The 25,664-nt window shown below is 34.8% G+C and overlaps 1 protein-coding gene across 2 annotated transcripts in view; it reads right to left on the bottom strand.

Annotated features, from left to right (window-relative positions):
- ADGRB3 (adhesion G protein-coupled receptor B3) overlaps positions 1–25,664 on the bottom strand; it is a 468,567-nt gene that overhangs the window by 275,856 nt on the left and 167,047 nt on the right. For both annotated transcript variants that reach the window (XM_086744848.1, XM_086744847.1), the window contains exons 3-4: positions 7,458–7,568; positions 2,167–2,328 (exon numbers count right to left, since the gene is read on the bottom strand). In XM_086744848.1, coding sequence (XP_086600974.1) covers positions 2,167–2,328; positions 7,458–7,568 — 273 coding nt within the window. The remainder of the gene's footprint in view (positions 1–2,166; positions 2,329–7,457; positions 7,569–25,664) is intronic.

Below are 25,664 nucleotides of genomic sequence, written 5' to 3'. Positions count from 1 at the left end.
AACTATGCAACTCTCTGAGTCAAGATACATAATATAATGAGGATGGAGGATATTTAGGCTAATAATTAAAAGGATGTTTGAAAAATTAATGGAGCTGTGACTAGGAATAGCACATTTCTAAATTGCTAATCTTGCACACTGTCACACAGTAGTGACCATGTAGCCAGACATAGAACAACATAAATTAATAAAGTTATTGTAATTCTGTGAAACAGCATGCAAGATTAAGCCCAGAAGACTAATTATTTAGGAAAGGTAACTCGAGATACATAAAGATTATCAGAATCAGCTGTGGTGATCTGAAAAGGAAAATATCTTGGCAGTATCACTATTAGCCAGGGGCAATTGGTAGCCATTGCTCATACCGGGTATCTGGAAACAAAAGCCATACCCTGAAGTGGGAGTTCATGCATAAGGAAAGAGCTCCTTTGTGACCTGAGAAATATGGATCAGTCTTTTTTTTCTTTGCGTAAGCATTGTTTAGAAGTTTGCTAGACAATGTGATTTTTAAAAATTAACTTTTTTTCCAGTTTACTTTCACAGCAAATTTATTACCTTGGCTTTTGCATTACAAGCATATTTTTCTTTTGTTTTCATTCCTTACTGGAAAGCATGAAGATAAATTTCTGTAAAAATTAGGCAATTTAAACACCTTGACTCTTCTTAGGTAATACAAAATGAGCAAGAAAGCAGAACTGCATTTCATTGTGAGTGCTAGACTCTGTGTTTTCATGTTCATACCTCATGTAGTTTCAAAGGAATCTTTATCTTTGATTGTTTGGAAAGTTTGTTTTTTTTATAGTTCTCTTTTTCACTTCCTATTTCCATACTTCCAGTTGAGAGTTCTTTTGCAATGTATCCCACCTCTGGCAGAATGTAAGCTAACTTAACCTTTTTAGAACTAGCTGCCATTTTTGTAAGGAAACACTTCAAGTGATCAAATTCAGCTCTGCATGGGGGTTTCTACCCTGAAATATTAGAAAATCCCATGTGAATTGCTTACCTAAAGCACAGTAGTAAAGCGTTAGGTGCTGAAAACAGTTCTTATTGCAATGACCATTTATCTACATAGAATCTTTTAAGTTGTTTTCCATTAAACTTGCTTATAATGCTGATATACAAACTGATGGGAACACATATGCATTTTTTTCAAAACACAGTAACTGTGAGAGTTTGATTCTACATATTACTACTCATTGATGTAAAGTCCAGAGTATTCTCTCTATATGACAGTTTAGTTTACTTCAAAAATGGTGTGAATTTCCCCAGAAGCTGAAGATGTCTCATGACCCTCTTGGAATCAGATGTTACAAAGAGCTGAGGAATTTGTGCATCTGAAGGGAAGCATATAAATTTTTTTTTTGCATTTCAGACTCAGCAGAGGAAAATGAATGTAGTCATAGGGCATATGCCTTCCCTTTTGCTTCCCATCCCATATTAATCAGATTCACAGGTAGAGTCTAAAGAAACAAGATGTGCCCTTTGAGCAGCTAACTTGAACAAGCCTGTCTCTTCTCTTTAGTGTATAACTACTGCTGAACTCCAACTACGTCCAGATCTCTGAGACAAAACGAGTAGAAAAACTGTGACGCAAGACACTGATGACCCTTACTTTGTGTCAGATGTAAGAGAGTTACTTTTTGTCTGATCTTTCTTCCTTTGATGGGTAGCTGTTGCCCTTTCTTGCCAGAACAATGTAAAGGAAAGTCCATGAAGATATTACTGTGCAGAGAACGTTGTCTGGCCTATTGCCTAGAAGACAGTATTCTAAATGGTGAAACAATTGGAGTGTCTAATAATATATGTTAACCCACTCTGTTAATCAGTCTCTGCTTAATGTATTGATGACCTGGATTTTTTCCCTAGTTTGGATTTTTTTCCCTAGTTTGGATTTTTTACTTTTCTGAGTGAAAAATCAGAGTATATTGACTTTTTAAAAAAAATCTGAAACTATCAGAACAAAGGTTAATGTTCCATATCTTGACTACTCTGAAAGTAAAAAAAACAACCTACATGACAAAATTTCATAGCTGAATATTTTCTAATAGAAATGCCTTTATGAAATTAATGTTAGAAATAATAATAATAAAAAGATAAAATTTCAAATTCTTATCATTATACAGTTCAAAAACATCCACAATTTTATTTATTGGCTGCTAACACTACCTGGACAGAGGGCAGTGTTATTGCAAACCCTTGATTCTCTTAAAGGGCCGCTGCAGTGTGTCCCGTAAGGTGATACACAAGTTCTGGTTCGCACCTGCGACCCTTGACCACAAGTAACTGAACACGTACTCCACTGGGCCCACTCTTCAACACCAGATTCACCTGTATTCAAGACAACAAACAAACATGAATATAGATATAAGTATTAATAAGACTTTTTTTTTTTCTGAAGCTCATTACTGTTTGCTCTTGTAAATCAAATATAAAACCACACCAAAATAAATATTTAAAAGTTCATGGAGTAAAGCAGCTGTGAAAATGTGCAATGAAGAGAAAATAAAGACACCTACAATGCTGCAGTTACATAATGCCTGTCAGAGGGATACACTTTGATCGCTTAGCATCACTTACAACTTTATGAGAACTACTGCCCTTCAACATTTTAGAAACAACACTGCCCTCAGTGTGTCACAAGAACACAGACAACTCTTTTTATATAATAGTAAAGGATTTATCTTTGATATTTATACTTATCACTCTAGAATGAAGGCTAGGTAATAGTATAAGGAATTCTACCAGTAAGGGAATTCTGATTAAAAACAAGGAAAAAAAAAAAAAACCAAAAAAAAAACCCAAAACAAAACAACCCTTTAATTTCTTATTTTTTTCTTTGGTGGAGGAGAGTCATCTAGCCTTTGAGAGAAGTTCCCTGGCAAAACGAAGCACTTTGCTTACCAAATTTTAACCTGAATAGTGGGATGGTAAGTTTGGTTCAATTATTTACTGCACAGATCAGCTCCTTGCTTTTGACCTACAAGTGTGCTAAACTCTTGGATGCACTAGATGACATTACTGCGTATAGTACATACCACTATGTTCAAAATTGTCAGATGTGATTTATTAATACTGTACATTTGAATAGTACTTTTTTTTTTTAACTGTTGAGAGATAGCACATTATATTATTTCTATTTTTTGAAAGAAAGTACTGCACAAAGTCTTCTTGCATGGATTGTCAGGAAAGAATGCTTAAATTTAGTTTCCATGAACCGCCATACACACAGTCCTGGAATTCCTTTCCAAAAGGCATTCATGTTCAGAGAACTGGATCCCTTGAGTATCCTCAGAAAGCAAATGCAAAAATAACCTGCATATAGCCCACTGAACAATTTGAGTAAACAATTGTGGATTCATGTTCACCTTCTTCCATTAAAAATCAGTATAAAATGGCATGCTGAAGCTTCTATTATGCCCTTGATTTTTAAACCTAAAACCTTTTTGCAACAAATAGGATTTTCTGCTTTAAAAACAGTGGCATGTTACAACCTTCAGTCTCGAATAGCTTGCTTAAAATGTCAGTTATCTCAATATACCCCTAATCTTCCAAAAGTTTTGATATTGGTTGCAATTAAGGGAATGCCTGCAAACCAGGAAGACTCTGGTGCCATCTTCCAAGGATTCAGTAAATTATGTACTGTTTCTTGAAACTGTGCTTTTGCACCAAGTGTGTGCCCAAGCTCTATTGTTCTGTTTCCAGAGGCCAAGCATGAAATGTTTGCAAAATGCTTGTCTCTGCTAGTCCTCTGCGAAGCAATTCTGAGGCTATTCAATGCTTTAAAAAAAAAAAAGTGCTTCTTATTCAGTAACAAGACAAGATGCTTTATAATTAACACACGAATCCCTCTCCTTTTCATAAAATTATATACAATTCTAACAATTTCTATGGATAAGGAAAAAATTATGAGATTTTTTACATACAAAAATTCACCAAGGTTATTTTTGTACTCATTTTCTTTATTTGTTAGGTGAAAAAAATTAGAAATTTAATCACTGATTATTGTTTTAATAATTTTTTCTAATATGAATTTAGTATTTTCATTAGGTTGTTATATGGCTTAGGTTCAAGTTAGACAATATAATATGGTAAATATAGCTAATATCTAGGTAGACAGTAACAATTACACAATGTGTACTATAAGCCCTATGCACATGGTGAAAATACTTGTACTACTATGGGTTTTCTATTTTTTTACTTTTCCTACATGTTTGAAGTTTGACTTTGCCTTTGTTAAAAAGGTTTAAATGAAAGGTCAAACAGCAGAAAAAGTCAAAGCTATGTTTCTCAAGATGTTCCTCATTATGTAAAACAGTGATATATACTCAGTCTAAATTATGCATTATCCAACACAGACATGTTGACAGTGTGTAGCTAATAAAATACGGAAACGAAGTATTAAAAATTTAAAATTTCACATATAAGTGATAAAAACTTGCTCTTAACGCTTGGAATATGATGAAAATTGTAGTAACATGATACTAAGGAGTATGACTGTATTGAGTGAATTTCAAATTTCATATTAATTATTAGAAGTTTGAGCATAGAAAGCTTAAACATTTGCTGCAGCAAGTTCCTCTGCACTAATATGATGCATGGTGCAAAAAGAGTGAAATCTGAGAAAATAAAGAACAAATTCATCTCACCAGCTACTTTGCTTCTTTTTGCATAATGCATTATGATTTTTTTTTGTATTTTTATTACAGAATATTTTGTACTGCTATCAGTACAATTATTACTTATTTTAAAATAAATATCTTTAGAGACATATCATACCATAATTAACCATTTTTAATTTAAGCAAATAAAGACTTATTTATTTTCTAGAATAAACCTAGATTGCTTACATAATCTGCAAATACATCTTACATTCTTTTCTTTACCTCTTTGCTTTTTTTTTTCCTTTTTGATATGAACATTTCAAAAGGGCTACTTTTTATTTTCCTTCTAGTCTTCAGCTACTTGGGAAGTCTTAAGTAATAATAATACCTAATAATATCTGTTGCATTAAATCAAATTAACTCTTGGCAAGCTACATTGTTCTCATTCTCCCCTGCTGCTCAACATGTAAGAGGAAACATAACTTACTGTATGAAAGGCCTCATTGATCTGTATAACACTTACCTGTATTATACTCTCTAAATCCCATAACACCTAAGGGAAGGATCAGTCCAAACACATAAAATGACAAATACAGGACAATAAATTATTCACATAAGATTTAAAAAAAATAAAATAGTTCACTGCCTCACATCATTCACAAACAAACAATAAAAGGCATATTTTAATACCACATTTTAAAACTCTTCCATTCCCAGCAACATTCAGTGGATTAAGTTCACTGTTCTAACAGTATTAACTACTTTTCATAAATCTTTTCCAGGACAATTCTCTATTCCTGTATCTCTGACTTTTTAAACCATACAAACATTTTATTGCACTTTTACATCTGTTTTATCATTACACAAAATAAAATATTGAACAGGCTTAAAATATAAGAAACTTCATAAAACTTAGTATCTATTTACTTCAAGGGCTATTAGACTTCTTAGTACAAGGGTACATTAATGACATATATGTTGTTAGAAAAAACCTTATGAATCAGTTTAAGAAGATATCATATTAATTATATAACAAGAAAATGAATGCAATAGAGGTGAAGAAAATATGCAATGATCACTACAAAGGAAAATCAAAATGAGGAAAAGATGAAAATTAGTAAGTATGTCCAAAAAGAGCACAGTATTACTTAAAATGTGTTAACCTATAGTATGTAAAATATAGATTTCCTGAAAGATGGGCATGTAAATTAATATGCTTTGCTGATACATCTCACATGCTTTCAGAACAGGACCTTGAAAACCAAGTCTGTATAATTTTGAACGTTCATCTCCCACTCCACACACACGATCTATCAGAAGGTGATGGTTTAAGTGCTGCGTTCATAATGCAATTCTCTAACACGCATAATACATGCACTGCAATGCATGACTAGAAATTATCAAATACGAGTTTTCCCTGATACTATGAAAGTTTTAGGGATTTATATAAGAAAATAAAACAAATAGTCTTATTTTATTGAGTAATTGTATGAATTCAAGAAGCAGCATAAAAGCAAAGGTGTTATTCTATGTAGTAAGCAGCTACTTAATAGTCTGAGCTAGGTCTGTAAGTAACAAGTTCTACTTGTCTAAACAAAAACTGCATGGAGACCAAGAGGGTTCTAGGCTCCCTTCTTCCACTACTTTTGCTTATAGTATTATCGACTGGGAGTTAGCCATAGAAGTAGTCCTATAGATTAATAGGAGTGAAACAGACTTTTTCCTCTTCTAAATTCTTTACTAAACAGATCTACGCTGATTTGCTATACATATATTTAGATTACTTAATATATTGATTTCTGCAAATCTGTTAAGTAAAGCACCCTACTACTAAGAAAGTCAACATGCAACATAAATAGAAGTAATTATAGCTCTTTTACTAAGGTGAATATAAAACTGGAAGCATTATGTATGACTGATGCAGGCATATTTTCTAGGTTAGTAACTATGGAATACAGAGTAAGTTGTTTCAAATCCATACAATAATTGCAGGGCACAAGATTTTCAACACAGTAACTTACTGAAATGGAGTGTGTAGGGTATCATTAGAGAGTTAGATTTTACCAACAGATACACAGATCATTACTGATGTCAAAATGGACAATAATTGTGGTGTATGAGAGCTTAATTCAACTCACCACCAAAATGTTATCATTGATCTCAAAGGCAGCTGTGGTAACTGTTGGTAAACATGCTGGTTTGTTTTGTTTTTTTTTTTAATTACTTCAGCTCTAGGTTTGTAATATCATTTTGGTATCTTTATCTAAAGAAGATGAAGTTGCTCAAACAAAATTAGAAAATACGTTTTAGATGAAAAACTGTTAGATAATTTGCGCATCTAATTAAAAACTACTTACAGCCAATTTCATTTAGCAATTATGTATTTGGAAACTAGAGAACAGAGCATTGTGCTGGGCCAAAGATAGTAAATGCTGAATGTATGAATTGTATGCACATTAAAGTCACCCTAGTAATTAATTAATTTGATAAATGCCTAAAGCTGGGATTAGACTTCAGTCTATTTATAAAGTAATTCTGAAGCATGTTCTTAAAATCTTATTTGAAAAGAAATAAGCTGTCCTGTGTCTTGTATGTGTGAGACTGCTTTTACTACTAGAGAAATTCATGCTTACACTATATAATTTCATATCCACATTCACAGTACATGTTTTTGTATGGTCTACCTAATTCTCAGCTACTTTATTTATGGACTTTAACTGGTGGAAAAAAAATAAATGATTCAAAAAAAGTATCAGCTTAGAAAACTGACAAATATGCAGCAAAAGATTATGGAAACATGCAGTGGTTTTGCTAAAATTAACAACAGTAAATAGAAAAATGTAACTGATGTATTACCAGTTTGTGCCATAAATTTAGCAGCATCAGCTTGTTCCTGAGGGACCCTTTTCTCATGAACAGATCGAGGTCGCTGACTTTTAATTGTATGATCTCCCATCATTCCAAATTCTAAAGACAGAATAAAGGTTTATGAAAGCTTGTGTGTAGACATTTCTCAAAAGTCACATACTGTCTCATGCAATATGTTCCTAAACATACCTGGAAGTTGCTGGTAAGAGTCAGGCAAGTGATCATGGCAGTTAACATCAACTTAACTTTGCTATACTCAGCTTTTAATAAATACTTAAATTTGTGTCTGCAGATTTTCAAACATAATTTTATTGTATGAACCAACATTCAATGTAGTGACACATACTATAAATCAGCTGTATGACATGGGACAAAAACAATTATTCAAATGCAGACATTTTATTCCTATATTTTGAATCAGTGCAAACCACACCAGAAAATAATTGTGACAGTGTTAGACATTGCTGTTCTATGGCAGAGCCTGCTGCTCCTCCAGGACTTCTATTTCTGCACTCATCTTTCAGGCTGATCAAGCCTTCAACAGAGATAATGAGTCATCTTTGGGAATGGTAGCAATATGAAATAATAATAATGTAGCCAATGAACTGCTTAATTTTTAGGCTGAATCCAGCAGAACAGGTGCTTGTGAACTGTTTCCTTTCTGAAACCTCTCGGATACAAAGACTATAGGTGATATCTTGCCCTCAATATTTAAAAATAAATCCCCATTGATTTTATTAGGGAAATCTACGTAAAAATCAATGACATAAAGGCCCGAGTGTGGGTTACAAGAGTGCTTCATTTTTTTATTCTACCATTGCTGTCATTTTCCCTCTCTGGTCCTCCACAAAGCCCCCAGCCTTCTACCTCAGAGTCCATTTTTCCTTTCTGTGACGAACTGTGGAGGGTCCTTTGCAATTACAGGGCGACTGCGGTGTCTTCAGCCCAGTTCCCTCTGGTCCTCCCAGTCACACACAGCTGTCTGCAGCTTGGTGCTAAATATTCAGTTTCTGTTGGGACTCTAATTTAGGAAGTATGTACTGGGAACAATGGGTTTACATCAAAACTACTTCAACTACAACCACATGAGGTTTCTGATGAGGCAGAAGGTGTCTGAAGCACTAGGAATATAAATGTTACAAGTAATTTTCTGTTGGAAGGTTACCTTGCAAATGCAAAATTCAAAATTCTCCCCAATTTGTAAAGTCACAGAGATAATAAAACTTACCTTCCTGCCTCAAAAGATACAAAACATTATATAAGATGTGAATACTACTAATAAATATTTGCAAGCACATTGTTTTGATAAATCATTACAGTAAACATATTTAAATTTCTATTTAGAATAAAGATGTAATAAAAACCAAATATATTTAAGGGGTCAATCAGAGAGAGAAAGGTTTTTTTTTCTTTCTAGTAAATTATTAATATGTTTCTCCAAATTAGTATTTCTTTTTGTAAATATTCATTCATGGCACCACTTAAAATATAAATTGAATTATTCATTTGAGAACAGCAATGCAGTTTGCATTCTAAAGAGAATATTTGAAAATCTAATTAATAAAGTATATTTTGAGGATTAGTCAACATTTTTAATACATCCCAGAAATACATAAAAAGATAATTAAATTATCTATATACATACATATATATAGTATATACATATGTATGTGTATCGATACATATGTGTGTTATAAAATTTTATGAATATATTTTTACAAAATACTCCTTTTCTAGAGCTCCTCTGATTTAAGGTAGCTTTTTATTCTGTGGGAAATCTCTTACTATAATAAAAGATTTACAATCAATATTCTAATGCAAATTAAGATTAGAATTATACTTTCACAATTTTTACAAGGTGCAGCACAGATGACCATTTAAACTTTAATTAACAACACGGTGAAGGACAGGAGACTTTACATAGCTTTTCCCCTGAAGAGGCTGTGAAAGCAAGGCATGTTTGCTCTGAGTTTGCTGCCTGCGTGCTGCCTGCTTGTCCAGTAATTTACAGGATATAGCACCATTCTTGCAGAAGACTTAATTCTATTTTTTGAGTTACAAACCGAGTGCAATAATGGGAGACATTTGCTAGAGGAAGGCTTTCCAGAGGCATACAGGGAGGTAGTGAATGCTCTGGTCCCAGTGCCGCAGCATCCCGTGCTGGGCATAGGCACAGGCACGTGCAGCGTCCTGCAGGACAAAAACCTCTCGATAAGAGGCAAAGGAAAGTCTGGGAGATCAGTTTTCAGCGTTATACCCAGTGTAGCTCCATTAACAACAATGGAGTTACTCACAAATATCACCAAGCAAAATAAAATACAAGTCGTTGATGCAGGATCTAATCATGCCTTGACTTTTTTATTTTTCCACTTAGCAACAACACATTTTTAATTTACACACTCAATTCACTATTGCCGATCGTCTTTGAGATGCACTTTCCAACTAATCTCCCTTTGACATATTAAGCATTTATGTAATAAAGATATAAGTATATACGAAAGGTAAATGTTTCATAACAAAGATAAAAATATTTCTTTGTAAGCTTTGTGAAAAAATGGAACGAGACTTATGCAGTGCTCTCATTTTTCATATTCAGCTGAAGTATTTAACCAAATGCAACATGAGAACAAAAGCAGTAAGAGGAAATGCAGTGTACTGGCATGACTGAGGACTTTAAGGCCTGATTAAAATTCAGGCCTCATAAGAAAAGAAAAATAAGGGTCAAGTACATTTTGGTAATGGGATCAGAAGTGTCTAGTTTCTGCATATAAGTACAAACAGTGCTCTCAAAATTGTTTAATCTAAGAAGCTCAGCAGTAATGCACTTTTTATGAAGCATTTTATAATAAAATATCTTACTTAAGTGACTGCCGTAGATTACAATAAGTACTAAGTAGAATAAAACTTTCCTCCATTCTCGAATCCTAGCTAAATAACAAATGTAGAAGATGAACAAGTTATGCATTTGTTTTTTGTCAGTACTTCACAGAGAAGTATGTAAATGCTTTCTCAGGCTGGGAAAGCATTTTAACCCAAGTCAGCCTAAAGTATGACTAAACAGCACAGTGGTTTCAAGGACCTGTTTGTGTGGGACAGGTGACAGGAACCGTCTTACTCTAGACAGTATCTGGCATAGAGGTGTCCTGCAAGGTCAAATCAGCATGATTCACGACCTGATGTCTGGGATATAATACTGGATGTTTGAACTGAGAATCTGAGTAAAGGAATTTTTCTCACTCTTCTTACCTAGTTCTTGCTGCTGAAAATAAGTTTTCTAACCCAGAAGAAGGTATTTTTGCAGATATCAATTTCTGAATAGATTTTTTGGTGATGCTTGTCCTAATTTTCCCTTGGGTGGAATAGAACAGTCTCTCTCTGCTTTTACCCTCAAACATTTATATTAATCAGATTGTTTCACGAAATAAAGAGGGATAATGAATCTTTTCAGTAGCAGACAAGTACATAGCCTGATCCAGAAATCACCAATATGATTCTAAGTTAGGCCTGGAAGGTTTTTAATGCTTTTTATTACATTGTTAATGCTATGATCTATCTGCATAAGAATAAAACTCAAAGAAATACCTCAAAATGTAAATAACAAATAGCATTATGGGGTACCTTGAATGGATCATTTTAACCAGATTGTGACTTATGCAAGTCACAACATATTCCAAACATTTGTAGCAGAAAATCTGAGGTTTAGTTATCTGATAAAATAATTTATCCTGCTGTCAGTGGTCCTTTAGTGGCTATGGAAGTAGAATAGTCTCCTGCAATAGGATGCATATTTTTTCCCTCCTCAGCTGTACATAATGGATCAATACTTGAAAGTATTTTAGCAATGCATATATCTTAATATAGATGTGATTTATCATTTCATTTTACATATAACTCTGAAGTATGTAATATAGTTCCATGCCTTGTAAGAGTGAAAAAATAGCAATGATTTCTGAAATTCCAAAGTTTACAGTTCAGTATTATTTACAACAACTCTTATCTGTAGTCACATTGGCTTTACCTTTAATTTTATGTTATGTTATGGGAATTTTTATTCCTATTGAGTAACCTTTTTAGTTTTTAAAGGAGAAGCTAAAATCTTGCGGCCAATGTAGGTGTACGTTTTAAGGAGAGAAGAGAGGTGCCATGTGCTCTCTGTAGGAACAAAGAAGAAAAAAACATCTGTTAACAGTATAAAAATGCAAAGTACAAAGACTGAGCAGTACAAAAGAAAAATACTGGTTTTGCAAGGTTCTACTCACCAATGGCTAGTCTTTGCTTTTTGATAAGTGGAGAATCATTAAAAGTATATGTCAAACAGATTTTACACCCAGGCTGTTTAATATTTGTAAGCCTGTTGCATATATATCCTAGTCACCAGATGACATTATAAATCAAATTGGTTTGGCTTTAATGGTTATTTTTAGGTCACATTTCATGGGAACTTCACAGTGTAAATGTATTGATCTGGCTATAGGTCAGTCTATACACCTCCTATGAATTGTGCTATTAATGGCACAGAACACACTGGCATTAATAAAAAGCATCTTTTTCAGCATAGTAGTTGGTGACAACAGTATGAACAAACTATTGAACTAAAAAAAAAGTTATTCTGAGACCTTTAGGGCTAGCCCTTCAGGGCGTGTAAAATATAATGCAACCTCTGAGAGTTGCTGAGCATCCTCTGCTTGTACTGAACCGCCTGGAAGGTGAGATGGTGAGCAGCAAGGCTGATCAAAACCTTAAAACCAAGAACAGGCAATTGATTCCCCAAAGAGACTGTCATTTTCTTCTCTCATCACAGCACTCTGGCAGTGTACTTCATACTCTCCTAGCACTCGTGAACTGTAAATAGTCAAATGAGTGTTTTCAATTTCTCTTGACTACAGAATAAATATGAAAGGCCTTGGAACCAGAATGTGCATTAATGCAAACTGTCTCACATGCATACTGTCTCCATGTAGCATGGCATCCTCTCTGTGCCAATACACAAATGTTTGGGGTTTTTTTCCCAGAAATTATGCAAAATGCTGATGTAAATCCCAGGGGAAGGGGAAGGAGGGGGTGCAGAGAGGGAAAGGAAGAAAGAGGCCTATAGAAATACACAAAGAACCAGTTTGTTTCAATTTATTTTTGGACTGAGCTATTGAATCATTTCAATAGATCTGCTTAGTTGCAGACTTCCAGGAGCTTGATAAAGTTTCCTGCACATTTAATGTCTTCGTAGCCCATTCTACAGTTTCTCCCACAAAGATACTAGTGCAATATGAAGTAGAAGCAGTACTTAAGGTTTCTTGTCACACATGCAGTTGGTCAGTACAATTTCTTCTGGTCACTAGATGGCAGAATGTGTGTTGACTTAGAAGCACAATTTTGCACTGAATTGAGGAACCAGGGCTTTATGTTTTTTTTTTCACTATAAAATTATCTCCCATATTAAAAAAAAAAAACATAATAACTTCATTACATTCAAAGAACTGAGGGGGTTTTGTTTGCTTTTTTTTTTTTTTACTTCTTTTGTAGGCTTAGAGGAAAAAAAAAAAAGAAACATCCAAATGAAACAAAAAAGAGCTGCAGGTTTTTTTTTTTCCCGCTTACAGTAAACCCCATGACAAAAGAGAAGAAAATCCCAGGAGCACTCCCTTCCTTGTCTCCAGCCCTGCTTCACTATAGCAGGGCACCCAAGCCCTACAAAGAAGCACTTGTTCTCAAATACTGCATTGACAAGACACAGAGCTTCAGGGCATCAGTGAATATCGTCACTCTGCAGTAGAGACCTAAGCTATGGCTTTCTATGGGAACCCCTTAAAATGATATTTCCTCACCAGATGGGCACGTTGCCAAAATGGTAACATAGCTATTAGCTGAATTAGATTTCCATGGGAACCTCTTCTTAGTAAATCTGGAAAATGTTCTTAAAACAGTCTTTGGCTACTTCCTATGTAGATCCTGGTCCCATAAAAAGTCCTTTTTTGGCTATCCAGAATAGTATAGAAGAGCTTTGACCAGTTTCAAACTGAATGGAATAATTTCTTTTACCACAGTGAATTAAGATCTGAACTGAACTGTATTCATTAATACAGTAAGAAAGATATCCTATTACTCATGAAAGCATCAAGAGGATTTTAATAGTAGTAGAAATATAAAAGGCAATAGTATTTCTACTAACAAAGTCATTTTTTTTATTATAATACACTTTTATCAAGTAAAAGAAAAAGACAGGTTAACATTTGGAGGAAATTAGATACAAGATTTCCTTTCTCTTGCACACAGTGATATACTAATACATATACGCATGCACTCTTTCATCTCTCAAAAAATTAGGGAAAATAATTAGGTATTCTAAACAGTTAACATATTGTACATAGGTAATTAGTTTGTGTTTGTCTCTAGGGACACCCATTTGCTCCTAGAAATAATGTCAGATTAATACTATTGCTGCTATTTTTAATGATATAAGAAATGAAATATTACTGAATTAAAATATAAATTATAGCACAAATCCTGATGAGCTAGACTTTCTCACGGCAATACAATCTGCTGTCTCTCTGTGTATCTCTGCAGGGACTCCCTTGGCCAGGCATTACCTTCGGTGGGATCTTAACCTGTCTATTCACGGCTACAGATTTGATCAGTGAAGAATATCATCAAGACATATTATTTATTCACTTTGCATGGGTACACAATGTTGAAACTGTGCAAGCTCTATTACTTGCCTTCCTGTGCCCAGTTGCTTATCATCTTATACCTAGGCAGGAGAAACCGAGCATATGAATCTAGTGAAGTGACTCATACCTGTTCAGAATGAATGCAAAATGTCACCACAGCAGGTAGTGGGTTTTCACATGTGTTTTCAGAATTAGAACTAAATAAAGAGGAAAAGGAGGAGTGAATGAAAGCACAAACTGCAACTTAACCCTACTCTACTAAATCTGACATATTTTATCATTGTCATGGCCAGTATGCAGAAGAGGCTCTGTAGTTCACCTTTCCCATTCAGTTATTTCCCTAGCAATCCATCACAAAATGTTTGTATTCAAATAATAAAACCAATAAAGGAAATTTACACTATTGAGTTTAACATTAAAATCCTCTAAATTCAGCAGTATATTATTCTCTCATATTCTCTATTGTTCTCTCAAGAGATTCATGGATGTAATACCACATTAAAGAATGAAAACATAGGGGATAACTTTTATTTATTTTTGCTTTTTTAATGAAAGACCATAAATGCATTCTCTTGTAGTATTCTCATAATTTTAATGTTTCTACTATAATAACTTATTCATGTGCAGTTTTAAAAAAATTAAATAATAGTATCATAATAATACTTTGATATCTTCATTGCTTTTTTACATTTCATGCTATTGCAATTCTGCATAAAGTATTTTTTTTTGTCATACATGTAATTAATTGATTTATTGATATGGTTAGTCAGTGCAGTAGTTATTTCAGAATAGTAGCATTTTTATACAAACAACCTCTTTTTACTGAACACTGCAGCAAGCTACCTAGATATTACATACAGGCTACTATGTGCCTCTTTATTGCTCTACACATTTACAACTCAAGAGAAGATGACTGATGGAAAACTGTAATTTTCTAAGCTATTCTTGAATTCAATAACTTTATTCTTTTTCTTCTCTGTTACAGAAACACTGAAAAGTAAGTAACGGTTATTGTAGAAAGCAGGATTCACAAGGACATCTGGACTATTTCCTTGCCCTGCAACTATTTACCGCACACGTTCTTGCAGATGGTTACCTGATATTTTCTACATGATAGCAGTATTCATTAAAATTTGAGATGAATTATCTATGAATTTATGGCAGGGAAATTTACAATCTTTGAAAGATTCTGAATCTGTATGAAGAGAAGGAACAAGAACTGATGTTTTAAATAATAGGTACTGCAAACTCAATTCACTAAGCACAGGTAAACTGAATGTGGTGGGGTTTTTTAGAATGGTAAAGCTTCTAGGTGAAGTTAAATGACATTGCGTGTATTTTTAAGAGCATTTTCTTGTCCTTGTTAAGTCTTCTAAATTGTTTTTACAAAAGAATAATTAAAAATGGATGAAATGTCACTGGATGTGAATTTTACATGTTACATTTTTATCATCTGTGGTACCACAAAGCTTCTTGTTCATATACGGACATCATGGGTAGCTGCTGAATTGTATGTGCATAAGAGAGAAGAAGAGAGGAGAGGGAAGAGAGGAGAGGAGAGACAAGAGATGGAAAAGAGCCTTGGCCATTGTAAGCAGGCCTGGTTCCACCCAGCCAGGCCAAATTCTATCAGCTGAAGACATAATCTAGAAGGTCTTTTCCAAAACTGTAGATCTACTCTGAAATAAGAGGTTTATATAAACTGTTCACAAATAAACATAGCCTTTGCTAACTGTCACTGGCAGGCTAAGAATCATATACATGCAATTTCTAAAATACTATTCCACCTCTCAGTCTGAGAGGTGTGTGTATGGCACAGCCCCTTGACGTGTAGGGTGTTGCAATGGTTTCTAGAATGGACCTGCAACCTCTTAAAAAGGTCTGAACTCTTATGGTGACACCTATGGCCTTAACAAATATGACTCAAATTACTCTTCTCTGGTCAACAGAATTACCTTAATGGGAAGACATGACACAAATGAAAGGAATATCAGTGATTATAAATTTAAAGCTCAGAACAGATTTTCACAATAACTAAATCCTTCCTTCAGAAATACACGCATGAGATTTTAAGTAGGAAAGCACATCAGAGTTTTAGCCGAAAACTATCAATGAAAATCACTTGAACCTAGATCTTTCAGGATTTTTTTTGAAAATCCATTAAATGTTTTCACTGGATTTAGTAGAAGTACACTTTTCTAGATCTCTGAAATTCTTATTTCAGGGTCAGACTTGCAATTAATTTAGTGGTTTTAAGGACCCAGATATCACACTGAGGATAAAAAGCAGTGTCCTCTTTCACTCTTACTGCATAATCCATGCTTAGAAAAAAAGATCTGAGCTCGTCTGCTAGCACATCCTTCCTACCTCTATGGCCCATAGTGTCAGACAGGACCACATGGTTGGCTTATTTGACAGGTGTAGCCAATGCAATGCCTATATAAAAGCAAGTGAACTGTCCAACTGTGGATCTGAGCTAAGAAATGCACAGTTTGCCTAGCATCTCTTAGGAATTTAATGCTGAAACCTGCAGTAAAGAATACCAGAGGTGCAAGATTTCTCTCCTCCTTAACACCAGATCAAATACCTAATGCGAACATATAAACAAATACAGTAGAAAACTTTACCTAAGAGCAGACATATTCAACGTGTAAAATCGCTCCAACCATAATGTACTATTTTTAACATAGGTACAACAGCACTTTACTGGGTTGAGAAAATGAATCCTTTAGAATTAGTAAGACTATGATAATGATGATCTACAGGTCTACAAAATACAAAGATTATTCTGAGAGCCATCAGTATACTAGTTTTTTTTTTTTTTAAATATACTTTTTTTTTCAATACTAAAGAATGCTATTCTGTAGCTGTGACAGAGATTCTAATCATTTATAACAAAGTCCCTCCTGATCCAGTTCTCTTATAAGATCAGAAAGCAATATAAAACACAGTCTAGTCAACATGACTTGATACTCATATCAGGGAGAAGGATAGGGATGAAACTACTAAAGTGTTATCATCCTCAGAGGTGGAAAGGCATGCCTGTCCTTCATCAATAAGCACCATAGTAACTGATTTTAGTATTCTCATTGTTTCTACATCCCTACATGATGTCAGACAGTTGAATCACTTCTTTCAAAATCCTCATGCATCTCCTGTATATATTACTGCAATCATCTATAACTTTTGATCTCCAGAATGATTAATGGAAGTGTACTACATGGAGAATTTTATCTGCTTCCCCTACAGATGTCAATAGTAAGAATCATTAAAAAACACCCATTCCCTGATGGCTGCACAAGATATATCTCATGTAACTCATTTCAGTTTGTCAGCATAATATGCAATGCTGTTACCTAAAATCTGTCTTAGCACATCACGGCCCATCCTTTAAAGAAATCATGCCAATAGTCAACACATCTGAATGTCTGGAGATTGCAAGCAGGGATTTTTTTTCAGTGAAGATACTTAGTTCTGTACTTAGAACTACAGAGACTATGACACTCACTAAGCTGGCAACTATGACTGTAGGTTATCATAGATCCATAGAATAGTTTGGGTTGGAAGGGACCTTTAAAGGTCAGCTAGTTCAACCCCCCTGAAAGAAGCAGGGACCTCTCCAACTAGATCAGGTTGCTCAGAGCCTCATCCAACCTGGCCTTGAATGTTTCCAGGGATGGGGCACCCACCACCTCTCCGGGCAACCTGTTCCAGTATTCCACCACCCTCATTGTAAAAATTTTTTTCCTGATGTCTAGTCTGAATCTACTTCCCTCTACTTTAAAACCATTACCCCTATCCTATCACAACAGGCCCTGCTAAAGAGTTTCTCCCCTTCTTTCTTATAACTCACTCCAGGTGGAGAAGGTCCAGAGGAGGGCCACGAAGATGATAAGAGGGCCGAAGCACCTTTCCTACGAGGACAGCCTGAGAGAGTTGGGGCTGTTCAGCCTGGAGAAGAGGAGGCTCCGGGAAGACCTTATAGCGGTCTTCCAGTACCTCAAGGGGGCCTACAAGAATGATGGGGATGAGGGGATGGGGAGAGGCTGTTCAGTAGGGCCTGTTGTGATAGGACAAGGGGTAATGTTTTTAAGATAGAGGGAGGTAGATTTAGATTGGATATTAGGAAAAAAATTTTTACAATGAGGGTTGTAGAACACTGGAACAGGTTGCCCACAGAGGTGGTGGATGCCCCATCCCTGGAAACATTCAAAGCCAGGTTGGATGAAGCTCTGAGCAACCTGATCTAGTTGTGGATGTCCCTGCTCCTTGCAGGGGGGTTGGACTAGATGACCTTTGAAGGTCCCTTCCAACTCTAACCATTTGATGATTCTATGATTCTAAATACAGTCTACTGTAAGCATGCATTAATGGAATATTTATAGTAAGCAAACTCTGAATCAATAAATTAGATTATTCTCACTAGAGACTTAATAGCATATATGCTGATTGTCCAATCAGGAATCAGAATCAGAACTATAAAAGCAGTATGTCTAGTCACAGCTAACCAATATACATTGTAAGCTGAAAATAAAAAATGGTGAGCATTGAAAAATACAGGAGGTGTTTGTGGGTGGAAATAATCCATTTTTTTTTTTAGAACAGCTGAAGTATTGGGGACAAATAGGCAGATTTTGGGCACACAAGCTTTTAGCTCTGAAGTAGAAGCATCAAACTTCAAAGCTCCTAGGTGTTTTATTACTGCCACTTACAAATCTTGCCTTGCTCATGTACTTAGACTACCATGGCCCCAACACTACTACCACAATGAACAGATTAGTAATATTTTACATTCAGTTAAGTGGTTTACAATTAACTTCAATAACTGAATAAGGCAGAAGAGATTATAAATTCAGAAAATTAAAAAAAAAAACCTACTGCCTATGCTGACCACAAAAATTATACATGTGTTATTTGCTTCAATTAAGTCATCAAGAGTATGTTAAGTAGCCTGAAAAGATGATGTTGAAACTCACAAGGTACCAGTTCTCAGAAGAAGACCACAAAAAAAGAATCTTAACTTTAGACCTAATACAGAGACTCCTCATTCTGTATTGATTTTGTCGAATAATTTTTACATTTTCCAGGATATATTTCAGTTTGATCTTTTATTTTTATATTTAGAAACAAGTTTTGGAAAATGAGAATACCATTCTAGTTTTTAAAAATCATTATTTGCTCGATATATAAGTAGCACTAAAATCTATTCAAGGAATCCTAAGTTTCAAAAGTAACGTTCCATTAGTTTTAATGAAGGTTTTGAAAGTGCTGCAGCAATGGATCTGCAAAGCCTGACTGAACTGGAGTGCTCTGTGCCAGAACTGACTCTGGAGTCCTCAGGTAGTTATATCTACAGTCAGAGTAGTTTATTTCCCAGGATAACTGCAGAGCCCATTGATGCAAGACATGGTTATACAAATGCCCACATGCTAACATATGTAAAACATCTCAAAAGGATAGTCTGGGTGCACAGGAGCTACCTCTGGGAAAAGGGCTTGGTGCCACATGACAGCACATGTATAGCGTTTAGGCCATAGAACAGATGTTCCCATCTCTTACTTCCATGTAATTTGTATTTTTTTAAAAAAAATCATTACAAGTTCCCAAAAGACATGGAGAAGCAATTTTTAATGCAACAGATTCTGTCCAAAAATAAGTAATTAATGCTAATATACAATCCCCTACATTGGCAATCACAGTTAGCATATACATCATTTTGTTTACTTTATATGGTGCATTTCAAATATTTTTTCCCATTATTTAAAGAATTAAAAAGTCTCATTCTACCTCATGTTGTGGTTTTAATACTGAATATCAGAGTAACATCACCTACAAATGACAATACTTCCACCTTCAGCAGTGTAAATCAAACGCCATGAAATAATGGAATTAAATGTTTGTATAACTGCTGTGTGAGCAGAATTGGCTCCAGATGGATTAGTTTCTGTGGTTGTGAGCAGCACACAGGTCTGATAGACGTATAATAATAAGTTAGGATTTTCTAGCTCCTTTCTCTGTGTTCTGTTAGACCACGTGGATTCTTATGCATATCCATACAATTTAATCCTTTAGAATACAGGAACAATGCAACTTGTTAAAGCGTGATTTCACTAAATCTTTATTCATTATGGATTTGCCTCTAAGTGGCAGTCTTTTAAAAGGTAATGACAATAAATTATTCTTAATATTAAAAATGGGACAGTATGAAAATCTAGGAGAAAAAGTGCCAGTTGGGAGAATGTCTCTTGTTGTTGTTGCTCTCTGCTGTTCTCTAATGATCCCAAGGCCCATCATTGTTATTGGCATGAAATGTTATGGTTGTATGCACTGGGTACACACTAAACTGAAGTTAGGAATATCAGCCACTATACCTTTGTTAAGTGTCTGTGGCAGGGCCAGGGCAGTTTGCTAAAAAGGTGAGAATTTGTTAAAAACAGTAAAACAATTGTGGAGAGAGAAATTATTACATTTGATTACTGGACAATGGTGCTGTTCTGGACAAATACCTGTAGCAATCAAGAAGTACATGAATATTAGTCTGAAGAGAAGATGCAAATTGAAGTATATAAATAAGATGTAAATTGTTAACTAAGGTAATTCTTGCTAGCCCTAGAGATAACTCTTTCATTGTGTGAGGGAAGACAAATCACTTAGCTGGTATTAACAGTTGAAGCAAGTTATGGGTCACACAAGTTCCACAAACTAACTGTAGATAGAGAATAGGGACTAATAGTTTGTGAATTGCAATATTTCTGAGGCCATTTAGCTCCCTAACTCTGGTGGTCAAAACACAGCTTAGTGATTCTAAATGAAAAAAACTTAAATTGAGGATCTGGGGAGAGCTTCTGGCCAAGTTGCAAAGAGCCTGTGTAAACACCCCTATGTCTAGGTGTAAATTATTGGGAGGGATTTCCTTCTGGTTTCTCTCATGCTCTCCACAACGAGTAGATCCTCTCACATGTCTTAGAAAACTTACAAAGTTAGTTGTAGGACACAGAATTTGCAGTAGCAGAAAGACTGCTGCAGGCTTCAGAACATCAGGAAAAGCAGAGTCTTGATTCTTAACTAAATAATATTAAAGAAGAATGTCAGCCAAGAAAAAAAAAATGGAAAAAGAAAAAAAAAAAAAAAGGAAAACAAAGGCACGTCTCCTCAGAAGGAAAGAAATCACACATGCATAGATGTCTGATCAGGGTCAGTCTGGTTCTGCTCACTGCAGGAAGAGTCTATAGGGTTGAGGAAGACAGAGGACCATTTAATCATCAGGGCTTCTTTTCTCATTGGCTGTATCTGAACTTAACTCAGAGCATCCTCAAGGTATATACAATGAGGTACCATTTTTTTAATTGCTCTGCTTAACTAAAATTTTAGCATGTTTATATATATACATTAATTAAGTTTACTTCACTATTTACTATTAGCTCTAAGCTAAGTAACTTGTATTAGAAGAAAAATGTCACATACAATTGCAGGTGATTATATTGGTTCACTGTAACAACATGCAGCAAATGAACAGGTAAACATATTAAGCCTAATTCAGAACTGACTGTACTAATGCTGTACCAGTGCATTCCAGTGGGCAGTAGGTGATATTTTTCATATAAAGAGCTTATTTCATAAAAAAGCTCTTTCAAGGCCAGACTCATTGATTAATCTCAACTAAGCTAAGAATTTCAGACAAAAGAGAAGAAAGGCAAAGGCAAGAAGAATATAATTTTGTAAAAGTTGAAATAGCTTAATTTCTGGGTTTTTTATTATAGCTGCAGTTCGATTTTGAATTCTAATTAAAAAGAAAATCACTGAAAATAAAACAAAAGCCATTTCTGAGTTACACATTTAATTCAGCCCCAAATGTTTTTGTCTGTCTGATGAAGCAAAAAGTTGTTATTATATCAGTGAATGTATTTGGAAAAATAGAAATTACAAAAACTCAGCTACTCAAGCGTACTAGGATTTACGTTAAAAGTAAATTATTACTTCCTACATTAGGCTATTTCATAATAAAACTAATAGCAATTTTACCTAGTGAAAAAGAAATAAAAGAATCATAATGACATGGGATGTAATCCAAGAATCATAATTACATTGAGTATATACAGGAATAAAATGTTAAAGGCAATAACCAAACGATAAGCAACTCTGAAATCTGTTCACCCCACTCCATAAGGTTATTAAGAAATGAACATTTCTAAATTCCTAAGAAATATGAAATAATAGTTAAGAATCTTTGAAACTCCTGTATCTGTTTATATTTCCTCTTTTGTATACTTACACACTGATGGAAAAATTGCTGATATTTTCTGCATGTGCTGAGGACAAATAAACTGAGCCACCAGGAAAGTGAGTACCTAAAACCAGTCATCTTATTCTGCTTCAGACTTGGCATACTGCTTCATGGCGGTGAATTTTTATCATGTCCAATCTATTGATGATGATGCTTGTCAGCTGCAGTTTTCATTAGGAAAAAGGAGTTACCGATAACGGTAGGGTTTGTAGGAGTTCATAAATATTCTGCTACTGCTCAAAACTGCAGCAAAGAACTAAGAGCAGATATAGTAGCTGTGTTTTTGAGCCCACATGAAAGCAGAGCTATTAGACTATAAAGCATGATCACTTAACATGTTAATTAAAGAATAAAAACTATCAAATTAAACATGGTGTATTTTTTCTGATCTGGTCCAGGGCAGAACAACAATTCAGCTCCTTTTTGCTTCTAACCAGGAGCTCTGCATCTTCACAACCCTTGCAATGGGATCTCTCTGATTACTGGTTTTGGAATGGTTTTACCATGGAAGGGGTGAATAGCAAACGTTTGTCTCCACTGCTCCTGCTTCCTTTGGTGGCTGAAGCAGAGAGCTGGCCTGTGATCTCGCAAGGCCACACGAATTACCGCAGTGCTCTGCGTGGGGAGACTGATGGACGAGCACCAGGCTGCCATCAAGGAGCCTGATCTGTGGCTACTGACAGACTGGTGGGACATTTTCCTTGATCATCAATATTATGCTCCCTAAGCATCTTCTGCTTGTGCATCACACTAAGGTCACTTCGATATAAACAACTAGTGACAGATGAAACCTGCGGAGTGCTTGTTAGAGAGAGAGTGGTAGACATTTTATTCAAAGCCTGATCAATAGCAGCACAGCAAGGTTCTGGACATCTGCATGTGCCACTGTAGAACCATTACAAGGCCTTTTATTCTTCAGCCACTAAGTCTGCAGATTGTGAACAGGGGTTTGTGCTCCTGCTTATAGTGAGTTTGGTAAATCCAGTGGTCTTCGCCTAGAGACGTGGAGATTGCCCAAGCTCTGGAGGAGAGCACTGTCTCCCTTATGAATAAGTACAATCTCATGTGGACCAAGATGACTAAAGTTAGGCAGGTAGATCTGACTGTGAAAATGGGAGCAACATGCTCACTTCTCTCGGGTCAGTCAGTTTGGCTCTTGAAGGTACCTGGGTAGGATCAGCACCAGGACAACAAACAGATCCTCCTCCAGTGATGCTCACATCTGCGAGAAACTGCCACTGCTATGGTTCTGGGGTGTTAGAAAAGGCAAAATATAAAGATAGTCCATGCTATTTGCTACAAATCAACAAACACGAGGGAATATTGGTTTAGAAATATGACATCTGACATAGAAGATGGATCTCAGAAAAAGAAAGACAGATTTTTTTTTTAATAGAGTTTGTTTACTTTTTTTTTTTTTTGTTAAGAACAAGAGGAAGCCTTTTTTCTTCCACTTATATATTTATTATTCTTTCTTTTAAGAGAAAAGTATCCCAGTGGTAGTGCTTAAGATTCATTAGTGTCATGTAGAAATCTTTCCTTTTGATAAATGCAGTGCACGTATTCATGTGACAGTTTCATTGGAAAATTGTTGCCCAGCCAACACCAGCTACATAGATTATTGTGAACCTGTGGACTCTAATTTTATATTTGAGCTCTGAGCTGTACAATTTTCCACAGTACTACATGTGGTCACAAAAATACCTCACATCCCCTGGATCTGACTTGGTATCTGCTCCCCTGATTTGCTATTTATACACCTAAAATTTGTTTTCCCCTTTTATGTACCAGCATCACACTGTATTAATGTTAATCTATTTAAATCTCTCTATTAATTTAGTTAATTTATTTATTAATCTCTCTAAATTCTCAGAGCACGTGTACAAGAAAGGGGTGTAAATTTTTGCTCTTGATTATTAAAGTAAGGCACAGCACACCAAGATGCTGAAGTCATCCTGCAAGAACAAACATTAGAATTACTTACCAGTCTAACAATTATTTTGGTCAGCCGTGTCTTTACATTTACTCTTTATGAAATATTGAAAAGACTCAGAATTGATACCAAATACTGGGTAAACCCACTGTTAATCATACTACTTTAAGATCTGCTGGTTGGTCAAGTTGTGTTTCATTTAACTTTAATGTATCTATAGACTTATATTTATCAACAACATGTAAAATAACTCAAGATAGGTTAGAGCAAAAGGAAAAGTTTCACATTTCATATTCTGTTTTAAATGGCATTAGTTGTATTTCTCTATAGAAAGTAGTAACTCCACAGTAAAATATTTATTTTTACCTTTTTCTTGAGAAATACATACAGTATTTCAGAAATATAAATCTCATTAACAAGTGCAGATAGACACTGTGGCTTATCAAAACTTGGTAAAGTATAAAAAATTTGAAGAAAAAAAAAGAGTGATATAAAATTCCTTTTTTTTTAAATCAGATTTGTTCCAGATGTCTTCTCTAATTTCAGTGCCAAGGTTGTAGTATTTCATTATTTACATATTCTGCACTCTGCCTTGAAATATTCTTTTTTTAAAAACAAGTTTTTTTCCAATTAAAGATCTTTTAGGCTAGAAGCAAGTACACTTGCTAAAATATAAGTGAAGATTAGAATAAAATATTAGACGGAAATTATGTTTGATACTGAAATTGAACATTTGTGTGAAAAATACCAAAATTACTTTAAGTAGGAATGATGATGCAAAATCTGAACAATTAAGTTAGCACAGTGTGTTAAACAGTATCAGCTCTTGCATGACTCTTAGAAGACAGCCAAAAAGCAAGAAATTAACTAGTTGGAAAGCACATCCTATTTGAAAATAATAGGAAATGTGTCCTAGAGCAGCAAATGGAGAAGGGCCATTTGTATATTTGCAAACGACTTAGACTATGTAAGAAGAGGATGAGAGGAGATGTTCAGCATCAATAAGGGGGAAAAGGAAGGTATGAAAGTCTATTATTTTTACATTTAATTCAAGTCTCCCATGCTAGAATCCATAAAATACAGTTCAGCCTCAAATTACTACTTATTCCATAAATGTTATACTAATGATTGTAGCATTTTCAGTAAAGTTTTTAATGACAAGTATTTCTCATCTATCAAACTATAAACAAGAATTAGGACACAGACTCATTAGACATTAAACCAAAATTAATTCTTGGACTATCAGTTCCATTTCCACAAAGGCTTTCTGTAACCTCCTTATAGGGAAAACAGCTGACAGTGGTTTACAGACC

This window comes from Chlamydotis macqueenii, chromosome 3, assembly GCF_036417535.1.
Source record: "Chlamydotis macqueenii isolate bChlMac1 chromosome 3, bChlMac1.mat, whole genome shotgun sequence".
Taxonomy (NCBI): Eukaryota; Metazoa; Chordata; class Aves; order Otidiformes; family Otididae; genus Chlamydotis; species Chlamydotis macqueenii.
This window is presented reverse-complemented; position numbering and strand designations above follow the sequence as displayed.